Source organism: Dipteris shenzhenensis, chromosome 7 (assembly GCF_047967505.1).
Source record: "Dipteris shenzhenensis isolate YYH24624 ecotype China chromosome 7, Dip_SZ_1.0, whole genome shotgun sequence".
Lineage (NCBI taxonomy): Eukaryota > Viridiplantae > Streptophyta > Polypodiopsida > Gleicheniales > Dipteridaceae > Dipteris > Dipteris shenzhenensis.
In genome coordinates, this window is record NC_141602.1 from 44,870,238 (window position 1) to 44,886,077 (window position 15,840).

Consider the following 15,840-nt stretch of genomic DNA (forward strand, 5'->3'; position numbering starts at 1 on the left):
AATACAACTCCCTTCTGCCCTCCTGCATATTTGACAAACAGATCTCTGTAGGATGTCACATGAAAGGAAGCACCTGAATCTATAATCCAGGAAAACATATCCGATCCATCACCAGCATGAAGTGTATGAGCCTCCAGTGAAGAGGTGAAACATATCTCACGTCCACTGTCACTGTCACTAACATAAGTAACATTCAGCTCCTCTTTTTCTTTGCCCTTAGACTTGCCTTGAGCCTTGCCTTCTTTGGCTCTCTGGTCATTCTTCTTTTGAAAACACTTTTTCTCAATATGTCCCTTCTTGCCACAATAATTGCAGACAAGATCACTTTTAGAGCGGGACTTGCTCCTCTCTCTTTCTCTGTCTTTTCCACGTGTTTTGGACCTGCTGCGTGCATTCAAAGCATTTGACTTCCCAATAGCATTGTTCTTTCTGTTCATCTCTTCCTGTAGAAGAGCACTCTCCACATCTGCAAATAACAGAATGACATTTGAGTTGCTGGTAGAAGTCCTGAATGTGTCCCATGACTCAGGTAGAGAACATAAGATGAGTGTAGCTTTCAGCTCATCATCGAGCTTCAACCCCTGGTTGATCACCTGGCTGAATATGCTGTTAAACTCAATAATATGAGTGGACATAGCTGTCCCCTCCTTCATTTGAAGACCAACAAGCTTTTTCAGCCAGTAAGCTTTTCCCGTGGCACTTTTCTTGGCATAAGTATCCTCAAGGCGTTGCCACATTTTCCACGCAGTAGGTTCATCCCTGATGCCTACAACCAGTGAATCAACAACTGTAAGCATAATGGTCGACCTGGCCAAGCCGTCCATCTTCTCCCACTGCTCATCAGTAATGTTGGAGGGCTTAACACCCTTCTCCTTTATAGGTTTGTACTGGTCCTTCTGCATCAACACATTGTAGCACTGTGTCCTCCATATGTCGTAGTTTTTAGCTCCTTCGAGCTTCTTTATCTGGAACAAGGACGACACGTCGCTGCTGGAACTCATGGTAAAGAAAATAGAGTTTGACTCCCTGTAGTCGTGCAATTAAGCACTAGTTACTCCAAGAAAATTCCCCCGCAGCGGAAGTACGATCAGAAAATGAACTTGGTACTGTTTCAGTGGCATAAAACCAACTGAAAGTCTTTCTCCCACTTGCTGCAGAAACAGTACAGCAAGCTGTTGTTGTCTGGTCTGCTGGTACAGCTGCTTCAAAGTGCGGTACAGCTGCTTCAAAGTGCTCCAGAAAAATCCCAGAACTGTTTTCTTAAAAGATAGCAGTACTTTTTGACTTTTTTTTTTGTTTTTGACAGTCAAATCTGGTCAAACTTGCTGTGTGACAGTCCCGGACTGTCAAAAAACAGTGAATCTCTGATTGTGGATGAAGATCCCTGATTTTAGGCCTCCATATGCTTTAGAAACTTCCCCCCCAACTGAATTCACAGTTTGGAAGTGAGATTGCTCAAAAGCCCTTTGAATGCATGAAGAAAATCAGAGATGTGACCTCCAATTAAAGATTGACCTTTGACCAAAAAAAAAATTGTAAGTCAAATTTGCACTTTCAAAGCATAGTAGTGCTCCACGAGATAGTCTGATGCATGTAAAGTGCTCCCATTTGACAGATTGCCGGTCAGGCTACAAAAGCCCCAAATTTGACTAAAGTCAAACTTGGTCAAAATCGACCAAATCTGTACCAAAAGTGATTGTACTTTTAGCAACAAGCTAAAGCATTTGTCCCAAGCATAATAGCATCAAAAGCCCCTTGAATTGACAGCACATTCCATGCATTAACACAGTAAATGGCATCAACTGCTACTGCTCACAAGGCGTCTGACTGCAAATCCATTGAGGTGCATCCAACAAGGCATACACTGCAAGTATCAAGTACAGATCTGTCCAATGCATACAATCAGTGCCACCACTGACATACAATCACTGGCTAAGTGATAGACCTGTCTCGACACTGTTTGCGGCATAAGCTAAGCCTCAGTGCGAGTGAAAGCCCTGCCCCAAATAGAACACCTTGCGTACCTTTGCACGGTACCCTGCCTGCTGGCTGTACTTGTACGGTGTACTAGTCACTGACTGTCTTCAAGAACAGCTCCCACTTCAAAAGTCATCACATGAGCAGTCATCCCGGAGGAGAAAACCCACTTCACAGGCCTGCTTGTTTTCGGTGTCCTCTCAATAGACGATGAAGTCCGCCTTGGTCCACACGTTACAAGTGAATCCACCGACCTCTTGTTGGCCAAGGTAGGTGGCAAGCTCCAGCGTATTGCTTCAGTGAACAGAACGATGAGCGTGCAGCAGGTCGTCTATTTAAGAGCAGGGTGAAGGATCCGTTGACGAGATGGATGCACGACTTGAACTCACAAGGCCTGTGAGACGTGAAACCAGCGACGTGTAGCCACGCCCTGCGCCCTGGCAGCCGCACCGATGCAGCCGCGTCGTTCACGCTCTTGCAGCCGCCGCTGCAGCCACGCCTTTGCGTGTCCTGGCCACGCCGATGCAGCCGTGGCCTGCGACCTACAGTCCTGGCCACGCCGATACAGCCGTGGCCTGCGCCTTACAGCTGCGCCTTGCAGACGCGCCTTGCGCGTTGCCTACGCTCTTGCAGTTGCACGCCCGCGCCCTGGCCTTGCAGCCGCGCTACCACACCAGCGTCCTCGCCGTGCAGCCGCGCTACCACGCCCGCGTCCTCGCCGTTGCAGCCTGCGCCCTCGCGACTCGTCCGTACAAACCCGCGCTTGCAGACGACCTTCGCGATCCGTCCGTACGGCTGTACGGACGACGTACGGCCGTACGGACTTGTCCGTACGGTAGAGGTAGGCTAGGGAGAGATGGGAGTGGAGGCGGAGGGAGAGAGCCCGTTGGCTCTGATACCAGTTGATAGAGTGTGAGGGAGATAGAGTAGGGAGTAGAGAGACTCACTGCACACACAATAGTGGGGATAATCACAATGAGTGAGTGGTACCTCCCCAAGTACACACATATATATATTATGGATAAGGTAGTAACCCTTAAGTACATCGAAATACAAATGTGTACTTAGTGTACTTAAGTGTCCTACACTAAAGTACAACATAAAGTACTATTTACATAGGGTGGCCAGTGCCTTTACCCCAACACTAATATCATGGGAAAGATCATGAGAACACATGAGAAGGAGTGGGACCTTGCTTTGCACTGGGCTTTATGGGCTTACAGAGTTGCAGTAGAAGGCACCCAGTTTTCACCATTTAATCTTGTTTACGGGAAAGAAGCTCTATTACCCTTGGAAGTAGAAATTCCTGCATTACAGATGTTAATGAAGATAAACAAGGATTCAAATTCTACTTTCCAGAACCGGTTATTGGATTTGCAGGAAGCACAACTAGACAGACAAAAGGCGGTGGAACATTATGCTTTAATTCAAGAGGAGAATCAGAAGAGAGCAAACAGGAAATTCAGGGATAAGAAAATCGAGGAGGGTGATCTAGTTTTGAGATACAACAGTAGTCTGGATTCTACCTTCAAGAAGAAATTTGTGACCAAATGGGATGGACCTTTTCGTGTGACGAAGAAATTCAAAAATGGCTCATATCGACTTGAGGATTTGGATGGTCAGCAGCATAAGAATAGAGTCAATGGCTTCAGACTAAAGAAATACTTTCATAGGATCATGAGTATGGGCAGCTGTGGACCTATTGTGATGAAACCAGACAAGCCGGAAGACCTCATGGATGAGGATATCTCTGAAGAAATGCAAATCTTATATAACCCTATCTGCAAGACATGAATGTCTGCAGACTTGGGGATGGGCAAAATGATAGGACAAAACCTGTATCAAGTTTTTTAGCACTGTATATAGCTGTGGGTAGGCACATAGTTATACACATCTAGGGTAGGTGTGGGCTTTTGGCATTTGTGAATTTTTCTTTCACAAGCATGATGGACTGATGTATAGTTTTTTGAGACAAGAAAGTATGTTTTGCAAGGACTTCATGGGAAATGATGAAATGCGATGTGGTTGTACCAGAATTCTAGAGGAAGGGTGTCCAGTGTGTGGTGAAGTGAAATGTTTTTGGGGTCATGAAAATCAAGTCATGACGGGTTTTTTTATTTTATTTTCGTAAATCAATGTGCACTTGCCTGTTACAGGAATTTTATATGTTCTGGTGTCCATGTCAAGGGGCTTTTCATGTGTGTGTACGGGGGTGCATGCAAGTCTTAATGTGCATGCTAATGTGTGTGGGAATTGTGTGACCAAAGGTCCAAAATGTGCATTTAATGTGCCTTGGGGGATATTTGCATTTTTTTAATGGAAGAGTGGTAAATTCTACATGATGATGTGGCTGGAAAATCTGGAAGGGAATGTATGCATGCAAGGTGGCTACGTGATCAAGGATTGGGGATGCTCTGGCTGACGAGTGGGCTGATACGTGGGATGGCGACTACTGGAGAGTTCTGGAGAACGTGGATGAGTGGAAGAGATCAGGTTGGGGGGAAGAAAGCGAAGGAGAGAGGAGAGGATCTGCTGGTCGATGAACAGATGGTTCACGGGCTCCAAATTGTTGTACAAGAGCAGTGCGTCAGGGTGTAGAGGGCTGTGACGATCTGAGAGAGCGATTGGGCTGTGTACGGGCTGTCAACGGGGTGTGATGATCTGAAAAAAAATAGCACAGGGCTGATGGGCTGTTAGCTGAGTGGAGAGCTGTAGTATGGAAGAGAAGAGACAGGCTCACGATTAGCTGAGCGGAAAGCTAACGGGCTGATTGACATGAAGTACGAGTCGCTTATTTTTTTGGGCTGTGGGTTTGTTACCTTTAATCATGCACAAGTGTGCAGGCTGCGTGGGGGAGCTTAGCTGGAACAGATGACAAATTTTGAGTTGTCGCTGCTGGAAGCACTTGTGATGTGGCTGCTTACAATTCTGAGTATGATGTACAGCTTGTGTGCAGATGCAATAGTGACTGAACGGAAGTCATGATAGGGACTTCGATCGTTGAGGTTTCATGAATCTATAGGTGGAGGGGATGACTCGACGGATTAGCATTCTTGGGGGTTCTTTGTGCATGAGGATTCCGTACGAGAAGCATAAGTACGCGCTGTTTTACTTATACAAGCTGCTGGAAGGAGGTGTTGTAGATACATCATGTGTGGTTGATCTGTCGTACAAGGAACGACTGTGTGTATGAACAACTCTTGGTTGACATAGAGCTACAACAAGTCAAAGCCTTCTTTCCCCTCTTTCAAAGAGTCTGTGTGTTCTTGTGTGTGTGTTCTAGTCAGATTGTGTGGGAGATTGACTTGTTATTTGTGTGCTTTGGATATCTGCTCTGGAACCTGGTTCATAAGCTCATCTACGAGCCCACATTGCAGCTGATCCCTATGAAGTCTCAGCTATCTGACGTGGTGAAGTACATAATTCCTCGTTGTCTTCCTTATCAACGGAGTTCTTTCAGCCAGATCTCCTGGACCCCCCCAAGATGAGACCTTGACATGATCGGGACTTAGAGCCGGTGACTCGACAACTCAAACAAAGGGTAGACGCACAGATTACACTCGGGGATATCGCCTCCATGTTCACCATCGGACCCCGTCTAACAAGGGTTATTGTAGCCCTTGTTAGGCGTAGAGCTATGACCAAGAGACGTCATAGGACCGCACCCTCGAGTGGCCGACAGCACTCTATCGTCGATTTCCTATCTCCAGTACCTCATCCACCTTTGATGTCCTGATGAGGATGATGATGATGATGTGACAGATTTGAAGTTCGATCACCAGCATGACTATGTTGTACTTAGTACTTAGAACTATCATTCTGCATTATTTTTACATTATACATTGGTGTGGATGCTCGTTTAGTAGCTCCACCCTCACAGCTTGATTGTACCAGGGTTTCACAGTCTCATAGACCCATCGGTCTTCCGAAGACTTTAATAAACTTTTCTTTCCTACTAGCCAGTATAGCACGATGTGTTTTTACTACAGAAAATTAGGCAACCCAACTGGATCTCAAATGCACCACAAATCAGTAGGGTAGTTGATATCTTCATAAAGCCATGGGATGGCAAGAAGTTTGAATGGTGCACAGAAATGCTTGGGCCGCAGGATATAAAAACTGAGCATTTAAAGTACAATGTGTCAGAAGTTAATGTTTAGTTTTACAGGCCTCACCTATTAGTATTATAATTGACAATCTGATCCTTGATCAGCTCACCTATAATTACTATTCTGAAATAATTTCACAACTAACCAGTTTGCATCGGTTGGCAGGTTGTCTGTGTGATGGGCCTCTTAAAAATTTCAGCATGCCACGTGAGATCACCACATCGGTTACGCTAGCGACCTCTCCTTGGACCCCCTCGCAAGAGAGGCATTGGCTTGAGCAGCATGTATTGCACACAGTCATCTTCAGGTTTTGGTTATAGATTCGGACTGCCCATAGACGACTGAAGATCCTTAAACTAATGGCACATAGAGGGCTATCTATATAAAGGAGAGATGGCATGTCACTGTTGCATGATCAGAGCTCAGGTCACGCAACTTATGAAGGCTCCCCTTGGCTCAAGGCATATGGAAGTGTTCGCTCAAGATCATCTCACCGTTTCAAAGCATATCGTGAATGTTCACTTGAGGAATAGTAGCTTTGCTCACAAAGATGTGGCATGCCTTCCAAATCGAGGCCAATATTCTCCATTCACCTGGTGAGGGAGGAGACAATCGCGCACCAATAAAATTAGGATGTCATTAGTTCCCAAGGTGAACCTCCCTCATTTGCCAGAAGACAATGGCTCGAAACAATGCCAGCACCACTACATGGCATATCAGGGTTGCACATTGCAGCCTAGTGAGTGGGGGACAATAGATTCAACCTTGGTGCCACTCTCATCAATATCTGGCTTGATCGCTCAATTTGGGAGCAAGGTGATGAGGGCTCCAGCAAGACCACGGAGCCTAGGCATTGTTTCTGCAAAGCTTGCCTAGCCTGAAAATATTTTCTATATCCTCACAGATCAAAGAATCCGCTGTTTGTATAGTCCAGCACACTGGCCGCTGGCACCTTCCAGCTGCAGAGCACAGTTTCTCTTTCTTGCCAGCGCCATCGCGGGCAGCTGATCTTGTATCACTTTCCAAGCATAGCATCAAAGGTTCTTTTTTTAATCTTTTGCATGACTTCCAAAGATGAATGAATCCCTTCATCCATAGTAAGGCAACAGCAGCTGAATCTTCAGAAGCAGAAAGATTCCAAGGCCAATGGCTCCTACCAGCTCCAAAGAAAAAGACAAGATTGCTTAGGACTCTTGAAGAATGTTCAAGCAAAAGAGCAAGGCGTATTCAGGAATCTCCAACAGACAAGATTGAGTCGATCAAACCCTAGGGCCTAGTCACACCTTCAGCAGAAGGGGATGTCACATGCACCATCAACACATGGGAACAAGGACATAACTAGATGAGGACAAAAGTCAGCGTTCACTTTTTCGTCAAAAGTCAATGTGTTGGCTTTTCTGTCGAGGTTGATCTTTGACTTACGTAATCCACGCCGAACATTGAATGCTGAAGATGCCACTGGCCTGGCTGACTTTATTAAGGATTTCAGCCTATGTATGTGCAGCAATATTGAATGCAAAAGCCACTGGCCTGGTGGACTTATTAAGGATTCCAGCCTATATAAGTGCAGCCCTCACTTCCCCATTCGTCAAATCAAGCAGCCCCTTCATGGAGCCAGTTCTCATGGAGATTGCACTCAGCCTTGGGTGACGAAGAGGGGAGACTTGTGTATAGGACGGAGCATTCATAAGCAGTCCCATGAAACAGGCTTCTTTGGGAGGGTGTACGAAAGCCATTCAAAATTAGGGTAGAAGTAGGAACTCTTGGAATGGAAAAAAACATTGGGTGTCTCGCAATAGAACAATCAGACATTGAATTATTGTAGCCTGAAACTAAACAGTATTCACCACAAACAAGGAGCTAGGTCAGATTAAAGAACATCAACTTATAATATTTGTAAACAGGAAGGTAAATGAACTTACTCTGTGAGATTATAGTTCTCTACATTGTGCAATAGCTTCAGAGACTCTCCTGCTCCTCTGTTCATTAGGGTTTGTCCTTGAGACATTGAGGCTGAGGTTCCCACGTGATCAGACTTGATGTCAAGCATGAGTCCAGGGACATCCCATGATTTGCAATCTACTAGAAGGCCTGCTCCTAAGAGGTCTGTCAAGAAAAATAGATTGATTACACTCGATTGTTCACAACAAAGTCAGGCAGGCATCTGATATTGCAACCATCTTTAGACTGTAATTGAAAGTGCTTACACCTTTTTCCCTTCCAAAGGAATTATTTCCATTCGTTGAAAATATCAGTAAAAGAAGAGCGAGTTGTACCCCCACCCCCTTCAAAGAAAAACACAACCTTAATTATTACAATTATAAACTTACTTCCAGGTGTATATCCATGCCCGTCAAGAACAGGTCTGTTGAAACAAACTGCAGAATTATCCACTGGTAGATGGATCTGAGATGCTTGCAGCCCCTTTTGTGCATCAAATTGTTGATGTTCAGTGCTATCATAATTTTGAAAATTCATTTCAGTTTGACCAGCCCCATAGCTGTCATTAGAGAGATCTCTCTCCATCTTACCCCTCTTCTCTTCTGGAGAGTCAACATCTGTATCCAGCTCAGATTCCCCATTATTCAAACCACCAAGCTGCTGTTTTCTTTTTGTCCTGGCTCTTCGATTTTGAAACCAATTGTAAACATTTGTTTCTGAGATTGGACCATGCTGGCTCAACTCCATTGTGATCTCTTTTATCCTCTGCTTGTTTGGAGTGCCACTACCCTGTTCAAAGAGTTTCTCAAGGATTTGCAGTTGGGTTTGACTTGGCGTCCACCTCTGCCTGGATGTGAATTTTTGCCCACTTGATGGAATAGAAGGGTCATAGGGGATTGGTTGGCCCAACCTGAAACCTGCAAGTGATCCCCACACATGACTTTGATCAATGTCAATTTCTAATCATGACAATTGAATGATCCTGATCCTTGGCATTTCACTTTCTTAGGACTAGAATACGCCCGATCTTTGTGGCAAGAATTACTGGAAAACATGAAAAAAGGGAGAGGTGGCAGAGAGAAGGGGCAAGGAAGGATCAGGGGAGAAGGAGGATGCAAAACAAAAAAGTTCTTGGTAAGCAAAGAAATGCTTACGCTCTCCTCACTGCTGTGCATAAGCTGCTTTTTGGGTCAAAATATCAAGAATCTGGTAAAGCAATGAAGGGTTGTGAAACAACGAACCAAAACAAACTACATCAATACACTGCTTAACGGCTTAATATCATGCAAATCACTGCCCTCATTTGAAAGGTCTGAAAATAAAAAAATTCAGAGTTTGCATTCCAAAAAATAGACTAGCCTTGAAAACACCCCATCCATTTCATGTGTGCGCTCATCTTTGTTTATGTGTACCTACATGCTCGAGCACACACACACAGCCACGTGCGTACCCCGCACGCACACGTGTATGTGTGCACGCATACGCTTGTGTGTAGGTGTGCGTGTGGGTGTGTTCAGGTCCTAGATAATCACTTCCTCTCAACGACTGACAAGGTTTCCTAGTACAGTTGGCTCTTGAAAGCCACAGTCCTGCAATACACAGATCCAAGATTGAACATGCACAAAATAAAACCGCCATTTTATTCCAAAATATCCACACACCAAGAAAGTTGAGGAGGTAATATGTCCCTTAATGCAAGTTCAACATTCAAATTGAAATTGCATTGGAACCACAGTGTTGAAGCATGTAACAGATGACTACTTAAGACAAATTAAATATTAGTTCTGTATGTCATCAGAATAATCAAGGAAAATACTTGTAATCTCTATGCACCTAGCAGAGGTTAGGAAGAAGCCTACATAAAATAAGAAAGACCAATGGTGGGAGTTCAAGAGATGACACTCCCATTGCTTGTAATCTAGCAGTGCTTGCTCTTATTGATCTCACAGGGGAGATGCATCAACTATGTGTTTACAAGGTTAACGATCGCATGGCTCAACATCAAGATGGAATCCTATGCTTACCTGGTGAGCTAGAAGACCCCTCTTTCTAGGCAAATATCCTCAAGTTTTCCAGAGGACAGTGTTTGAAAGATTGTTGACTACACTACTGCCTAAATATTTGTGTAGCACAGTGCAGCCTGGTGATGGATCACGTGGGGGCAATAGCTCCAGTTTGTGACCTGTCATGGTGCAGAACAAGAAGTCCTTTTCTTTGAAGTGATTAATTATTATTTTTATTTAATTTCTTCACCCCCCCCCCCCCTATTGCATCAAACATATGCATTTATGTGGGGTCAGGGGCGCACTCTCCACCCCTTTGGGGTGAGAAGCTTGGAGTTAGTTGACAGAGGCCCAACCCAAAATCACCATGGTTTAAGTGACCCGTTCTGGTAAGGTGGGCCCATACTATTTGGGTTAGGACTTGTGATACAATCGAGATGATTGGTAGATACCACCAGCGCACACCTCTGCCCACATGTCTCTCCGACTGCCTATAACTCAGGGTCGCTAGATAGCCTAACCTAGTGCATTCACATTAGGTCTAGCTTTTGGGGTTTGTGCCACTATCCTGAAATGCATGAATAAATACCAACACAAGCTATAAGGTAGCAAGTCTTGAGGTTATAGGTCCTCTTAGGGACAACCTGCAAAGAGGGATGCCCAAAGAAGGTGCACGGGTCCACCCTTTGAAGAAGAAGTCAAATTGGCCCTGGAATAGTCACTCATTATTCTAGCCAGTGGTTAAATATTTTAGCACAAATAAGTTTAAATTGAAAAAAGGATACAAATGGGAAGCACTTAAGGAGCACTAAGTTCCAGATACTTGACGGGAACCAGTCATTCTATGTTCAGTGGATGAGGTGGGACAATGACCTTGCTTGCAAGACAGCTCCCGTTCAGGGTTAATAGAATACACCCATGGCAAATGGGTGATGACATCCATTCCTAACGGGCGGCTTCAACGAGCAAACATATTAGAATTCATAGCTTGGCAAGGCAAGTTATGCCCTCTTTCCTTGAGCATATTAGTTAAACATCAGTTCTTAAGTAGGGATAGGAGGCCAACTGCCGTTGAATTTGCAAGCCATACCCATTCTAGACGATTTTTCCTACCAAGTTTCAATGCTTGGGACCATTCTGGAGAGTTGATCCCAGACAAGAACACGATCATGACCAATTTCTTCTTATGTATCTCGCTATGGGAGCCTAAATCCAATTTAAGAAGTAGCCAGACCCCAGCAGCACTTTTGGGTTAACACTCAAAACTTCTTTCAACAAACTACCCGATTATCAAGCATATGCAATGTCCTATTTTCCCTGAGGGCAGCCATCTAGACTTACGCATTGGGAGGCTGTCATGGGCATCTGCAAAGACTGCCTACATGGCTTGGAGAAGGTGTTGTAAAACACGGACAGCAAGGTGATTCCTTGGAGAAGGTGTTGCAGAAAGCAAGTATCACAGCAGGCTCTTCTCTCTTCCCACATTCTCTTTCAGCCTCCTTCTCTCTTCCCACATTCTCTTTCAGCCTCTATGATTGGTCTCTGACGATCACCACCTGCACATATATATTGTATCTCCCCCCTCTGCCCCATTTTTTTGTGCCCCCCCCTTCTTTTTTGTATCATCTGGAGTTAGACACATATTTTTTGTATCAGGACTAGAGACACCGTCCTTCATAACCTCTTTTTTGTAGAAACGGTTGGCTGGCCCATTTTGAGACCGCCACCGTTATGCTCATTGTATCAGTTATCTTTAGTCTCATAGACCTTCACGGTCTCCCGAAGACTTTAATAAACTTTCTTTCTTTCTCTTCTTTTCTCAACCTTCTATCTCTTCTTCTTTATCACCCCCCTCCCTATCACCAGAGCTAGTTCTCCACCCCTCTCAGATGATGACTTTGTTTGATATGCTGAGAAACCGGTCAAAATCCCTGTCCTATCCACCTTTCGTGTTGACCATCAGTCGGATGGCAACAACTACGGGGTTTGGAGAATGATGATGCAGTCCATCCTCCAATCTTATGACATGGCCCACCTTATCCTTGCACGAGTTACCAAGCCAGATCTGCTTGAACCTTACAATCCTTGAGTAGAAGGATGCAAGGACAATGGTCTATCAAGCACAGGACACTGGAAAAAGGGATTTGGGAGCATCTTGAATCTCTCTACAATAGACTCTCCCAATGAAGCGAGTCTACCTCAAAGTGTAGATGAGAATGTTGAACCCCACCAAGTCTGCCACCGGGACCATATCAACAAACTACAAGCACTTCAACATGAGGCAAGGAGATCTTTTAAAGGACATGGCCATCACGGTGCTATCCCATTATCATCCCACTAGTCCACGTTCTAATTTTCTTATCACCCATGGGAGGTTGAACACTCTCACGTGGGAAGAGATTGTGCCCATGGTGCTTGATCAAAAGGAACGTTTCTAGAACCCTCTGGCCTCCATAGGGAGGAGGTGCGGAGGCTTTGCCTGCCCCGCAGAACAAAGGACAAAAAAAAGGCATCCGTAAGTGGAACTCACCTTCATCCACATCCTCAAAGAAGAAGATTGATGTAGAGAAAGAGGCCTCGAAGGCAAAACGTACGTGCAACCATTCTGTCACCTCTGCATTTGTTCATGTGCAGGTCATGGATTCATGGATTCTTCATCCTCCTCAAGAGGAGAGGGGGTTCGCCTCAAAGTTGGTGAGACAAGGGACCAGATCCTTGATATTGATGCCTCTAGGCACATGACTCCATCTCGGTAGAGTTCCACGACTGTTTCTTGAAGCCGACATATTCATCGGCCACAGTTCCACAATACCAGTCTGTGAAGAGGGAAGGCTCAAGATTATTCTGAATGGAAGAGGGGAAAGCATTCCTCCAAGGTATTGTTTGTACCATCACTGAGCTTTCATTTGTTCTCAACACATGAGGTGTGTAAGCTTAGCACACGTGTGGAATTCGATGAGATTTTGTGGCTATCAGAGACAAAGCGATCAGTCACGTGTGTGATGGCTCGGTGGAAAATGGCATGTATAAGCTTATTGTTCTATCTTCCATCACAACAACCCCTATCAGTGACTTGTGGCATTACAAGTATGGTCACTTGAACGTGGATGCGCTTCAGCGTTATGTTCGGGAGAACATGGTCGATGGCTTGCCTGATATTGGCAGCAAGCAAGGGACTTGTAGTTCTGCATCTGAGGGAAGCAGCACAGAGAGGCCTTTTAGAAGTAGGCTGACAGGCGGGCTTTGCATCCCCTAGAAATGATTCACACAGATTTCTGTAGTTCCATGAAGATCCCGACTCTAGGTGCGGAGTCACTGTGGTCCTCTGATCTTGCCAAAGCTCTCCTACTATCTTCTTGGCACCTCTAGATCTCTGAGCCCACGTGCTCCCCTTAGCTTATGTACACTCTCTGTCCAGTGATCCTTCCACCTTGCTGCCCGGGTAGTCAGCCTAGGTGGGCAGCACCTTCTGAGCTAAGTATGTAGCTTCTGAGTTCTCTGTGCCTTCTTCACCGCTTGCGTATATGCCCAAGGAAGGTCCACTGCTGCTCCTTTCTGCTCCTTGAATGGCTGCTCCAAGTGATGCCTTATGGAGGCCCAAAGGTGCGGAGTCACTGTGGTCCTCCGATCTTGCCAAAGCTCTCCTACTATCTTCTTGGCACCTCTAGATCTCTGAGCCCACGTGCTCCCCTGAGCTTATGTGCACTCTCTGTCCAGTGATCCTTCCACCTTGCTGCCCGGGTAGTCAGCCTAGGTGGGCAGCACCTTCTGAGCTAAGTATGCAGCTTCTCTGTGCCTCCTTCACTGCTTGAGTATAGGCCCAAGGAAGGTCCACTGCTGCTCCTTTCTGCTCCTTGAATGGCTGCTCCAAGTGATGCCTTATGGAGGCCCAAAGGCCCCCTTATATAGGGGCTGAGCCCCTTCCAAAGTAGCCAACCAGCCAGCCCCTAGTGGGCCGACTGGAATCCCCCCTACCAGCTGACTGGAGGGGGGCTCTATAAATTCCCTAATGGGCCCTCATTTGCAGGCTTTTGTTGGCCCGCATAGCCACGTGGCATCCAGCCACTGGCCCAGGCTGTCCCAGCCCTGTTGTGTGCCCCAAATCCAGCCCGTAGGCCTTCCATATCCTGTGCCTCTTCTTGCCTCTGTTCCACACCATGTCAGGCCCCTTCTGCACCCTAGAGATGCTCCAAGAATGCCATATGGCCTGCTGTACCTGCCCGGAACCTTGCTGACATCAGCACCCTGTCCAGACAGTCCTTTCTTGCTGGAACCCTGCGCAATCTTGCCCTTCCTCAATGTGGACTGCCTCTGGACATTGCCATGTCAGATCTACCCTCCAAGTTGGCTACCCACTGCCAAGTACATCCTCTCTTTGTCTGCTGCCCACATCTCTTTTGTACTGTGTCCTGTTTTGGACGGACGGAAATATTATCATTGTGCTTCTATGTTTGACTTGGATGCATTGTCTACTTACTGGCTTGCACACACATATGATTGTGAAGTACACACAAGTTAAGAAGTTTGATTCTGTAGTGAAACACTTCCGTGTGTAATTCCTAGGCTCATCTATCAGTCTTCCACTGTAGGATACCCTCTGCATGGTGGGATTTCATTAACAGGATATTCATCCTTTCTCAATGTATATCCACAAGTTAGGAGGGAACGAGCCAAGGCTCATATGCGAGGGTTCCCTGCTCGAGTTCAAGCTTCATCAAGGCTGGTTTAGAGGCTGATTTAGAGGCTGGAAGGGCTGCATTTGGCTGCCTCATTAGTTGGGGTTGGGGACCACATTTGGCCACCCAACCAGGTCCAGTAACCCTGACTAGACCGGACGCCTCTGTCAGTCGGTTTGCATAAGCAAGCCAACTAGCTAGGGAGATCCCCCTACACATAGGCCCCCTCCTTGCCCTCTTGTTCGTATCATGTTTGGAGGTTTTTCTCAGCAGTCATCAGCAGAGTTTTTCCCTGACTCTTTGTAAATTTCCATCTTCTCCACTTGAGTTTTCTTGCTGTTCTAGTTCATTCTTCTGCTCACATGTTAGCCTATACGATGGCTAGCATCAGCAAAACAGAATAAAAAGAAACCTGTAGACAAGCGCAGGCATCAGAGGCAAGCGCACATTTTTCTCAGCAGTCATCAGCAGAGTTTTTCCCTGACTCTTTGTGAATTTCCATATTCTCCACTCGAGTTTTCTTGCTGTTCTAGTTCATTCTTCTGCTCACATGTTAGCCTATACGATGGCTAGCATCAGCAAAACAGAATAAAAAGAAACCTGTAGACAAGCGCACGCATCAGAGGCAAGCGCACACTGCCATGTCATCTCACGCTTGACATTGAGTTTCAGGTGTTGGCATCATTGTGTTCTTTCATATCACATGATTGTAGTCTTGAGCCATTTGCTGCTGTTCTTTTGACTCCATTGCGATTGAGGGTCATCTGTGCTTGCTGGGAGCCTAGACAAAGGAGGATAGGTGCGAGGGTAGAGCTCGCCCCTCTTCCATGGACAGCAGGTACATTTGTTCAAACCCTCCTTTTGACTTCATTTGTCATTTTTGAGCTTGTTCTTGCTCTTTTGGTTGTTTGAAGTGTCCCCCCTGGCCACTCAGGCTTGACAGACACCCAGTCACAAAGGGTGTGCCTAGATTGGTGCCAGAGGGGTAGTGTTGAGATTGCTTCCATGCCTTGTGGTCCCTTGAGCATTTCTGGGACTTGTGGAACGCAATGCCACTCACAGTTGGACACAGAGCCTTAGCCTTGCTTGGCAGTTGGGTGCTAGTATGTACGGGAATTGGATGCACGTAGTAGC

General features: G+C 45.9%; 1 protein-coding gene across 2 annotated transcripts in view; it reads right to left on the reverse strand.

The window, feature by feature from the left end:
• LOC147900405 (uncharacterized) overlaps positions 1–15,840 on the reverse strand; it is a 45,146-nt gene that overhangs the window by 24,019 nt on the left and 5,287 nt on the right. For both annotated transcript variants that reach the window (XM_087376913.1, XM_087376912.1), the window contains exons 2-3: positions 8,417–8,944; positions 8,009–8,192 (exon numbers count right to left, since the gene is read on the reverse strand). In XM_087376913.1, the coding sequence (XP_087233039.1) occupies positions 8,009–8,192; positions 8,417–8,944 (712 nt within the window). The remainder of the gene's footprint in view (positions 1–8,008; positions 8,193–8,416; positions 8,945–15,840) is intronic.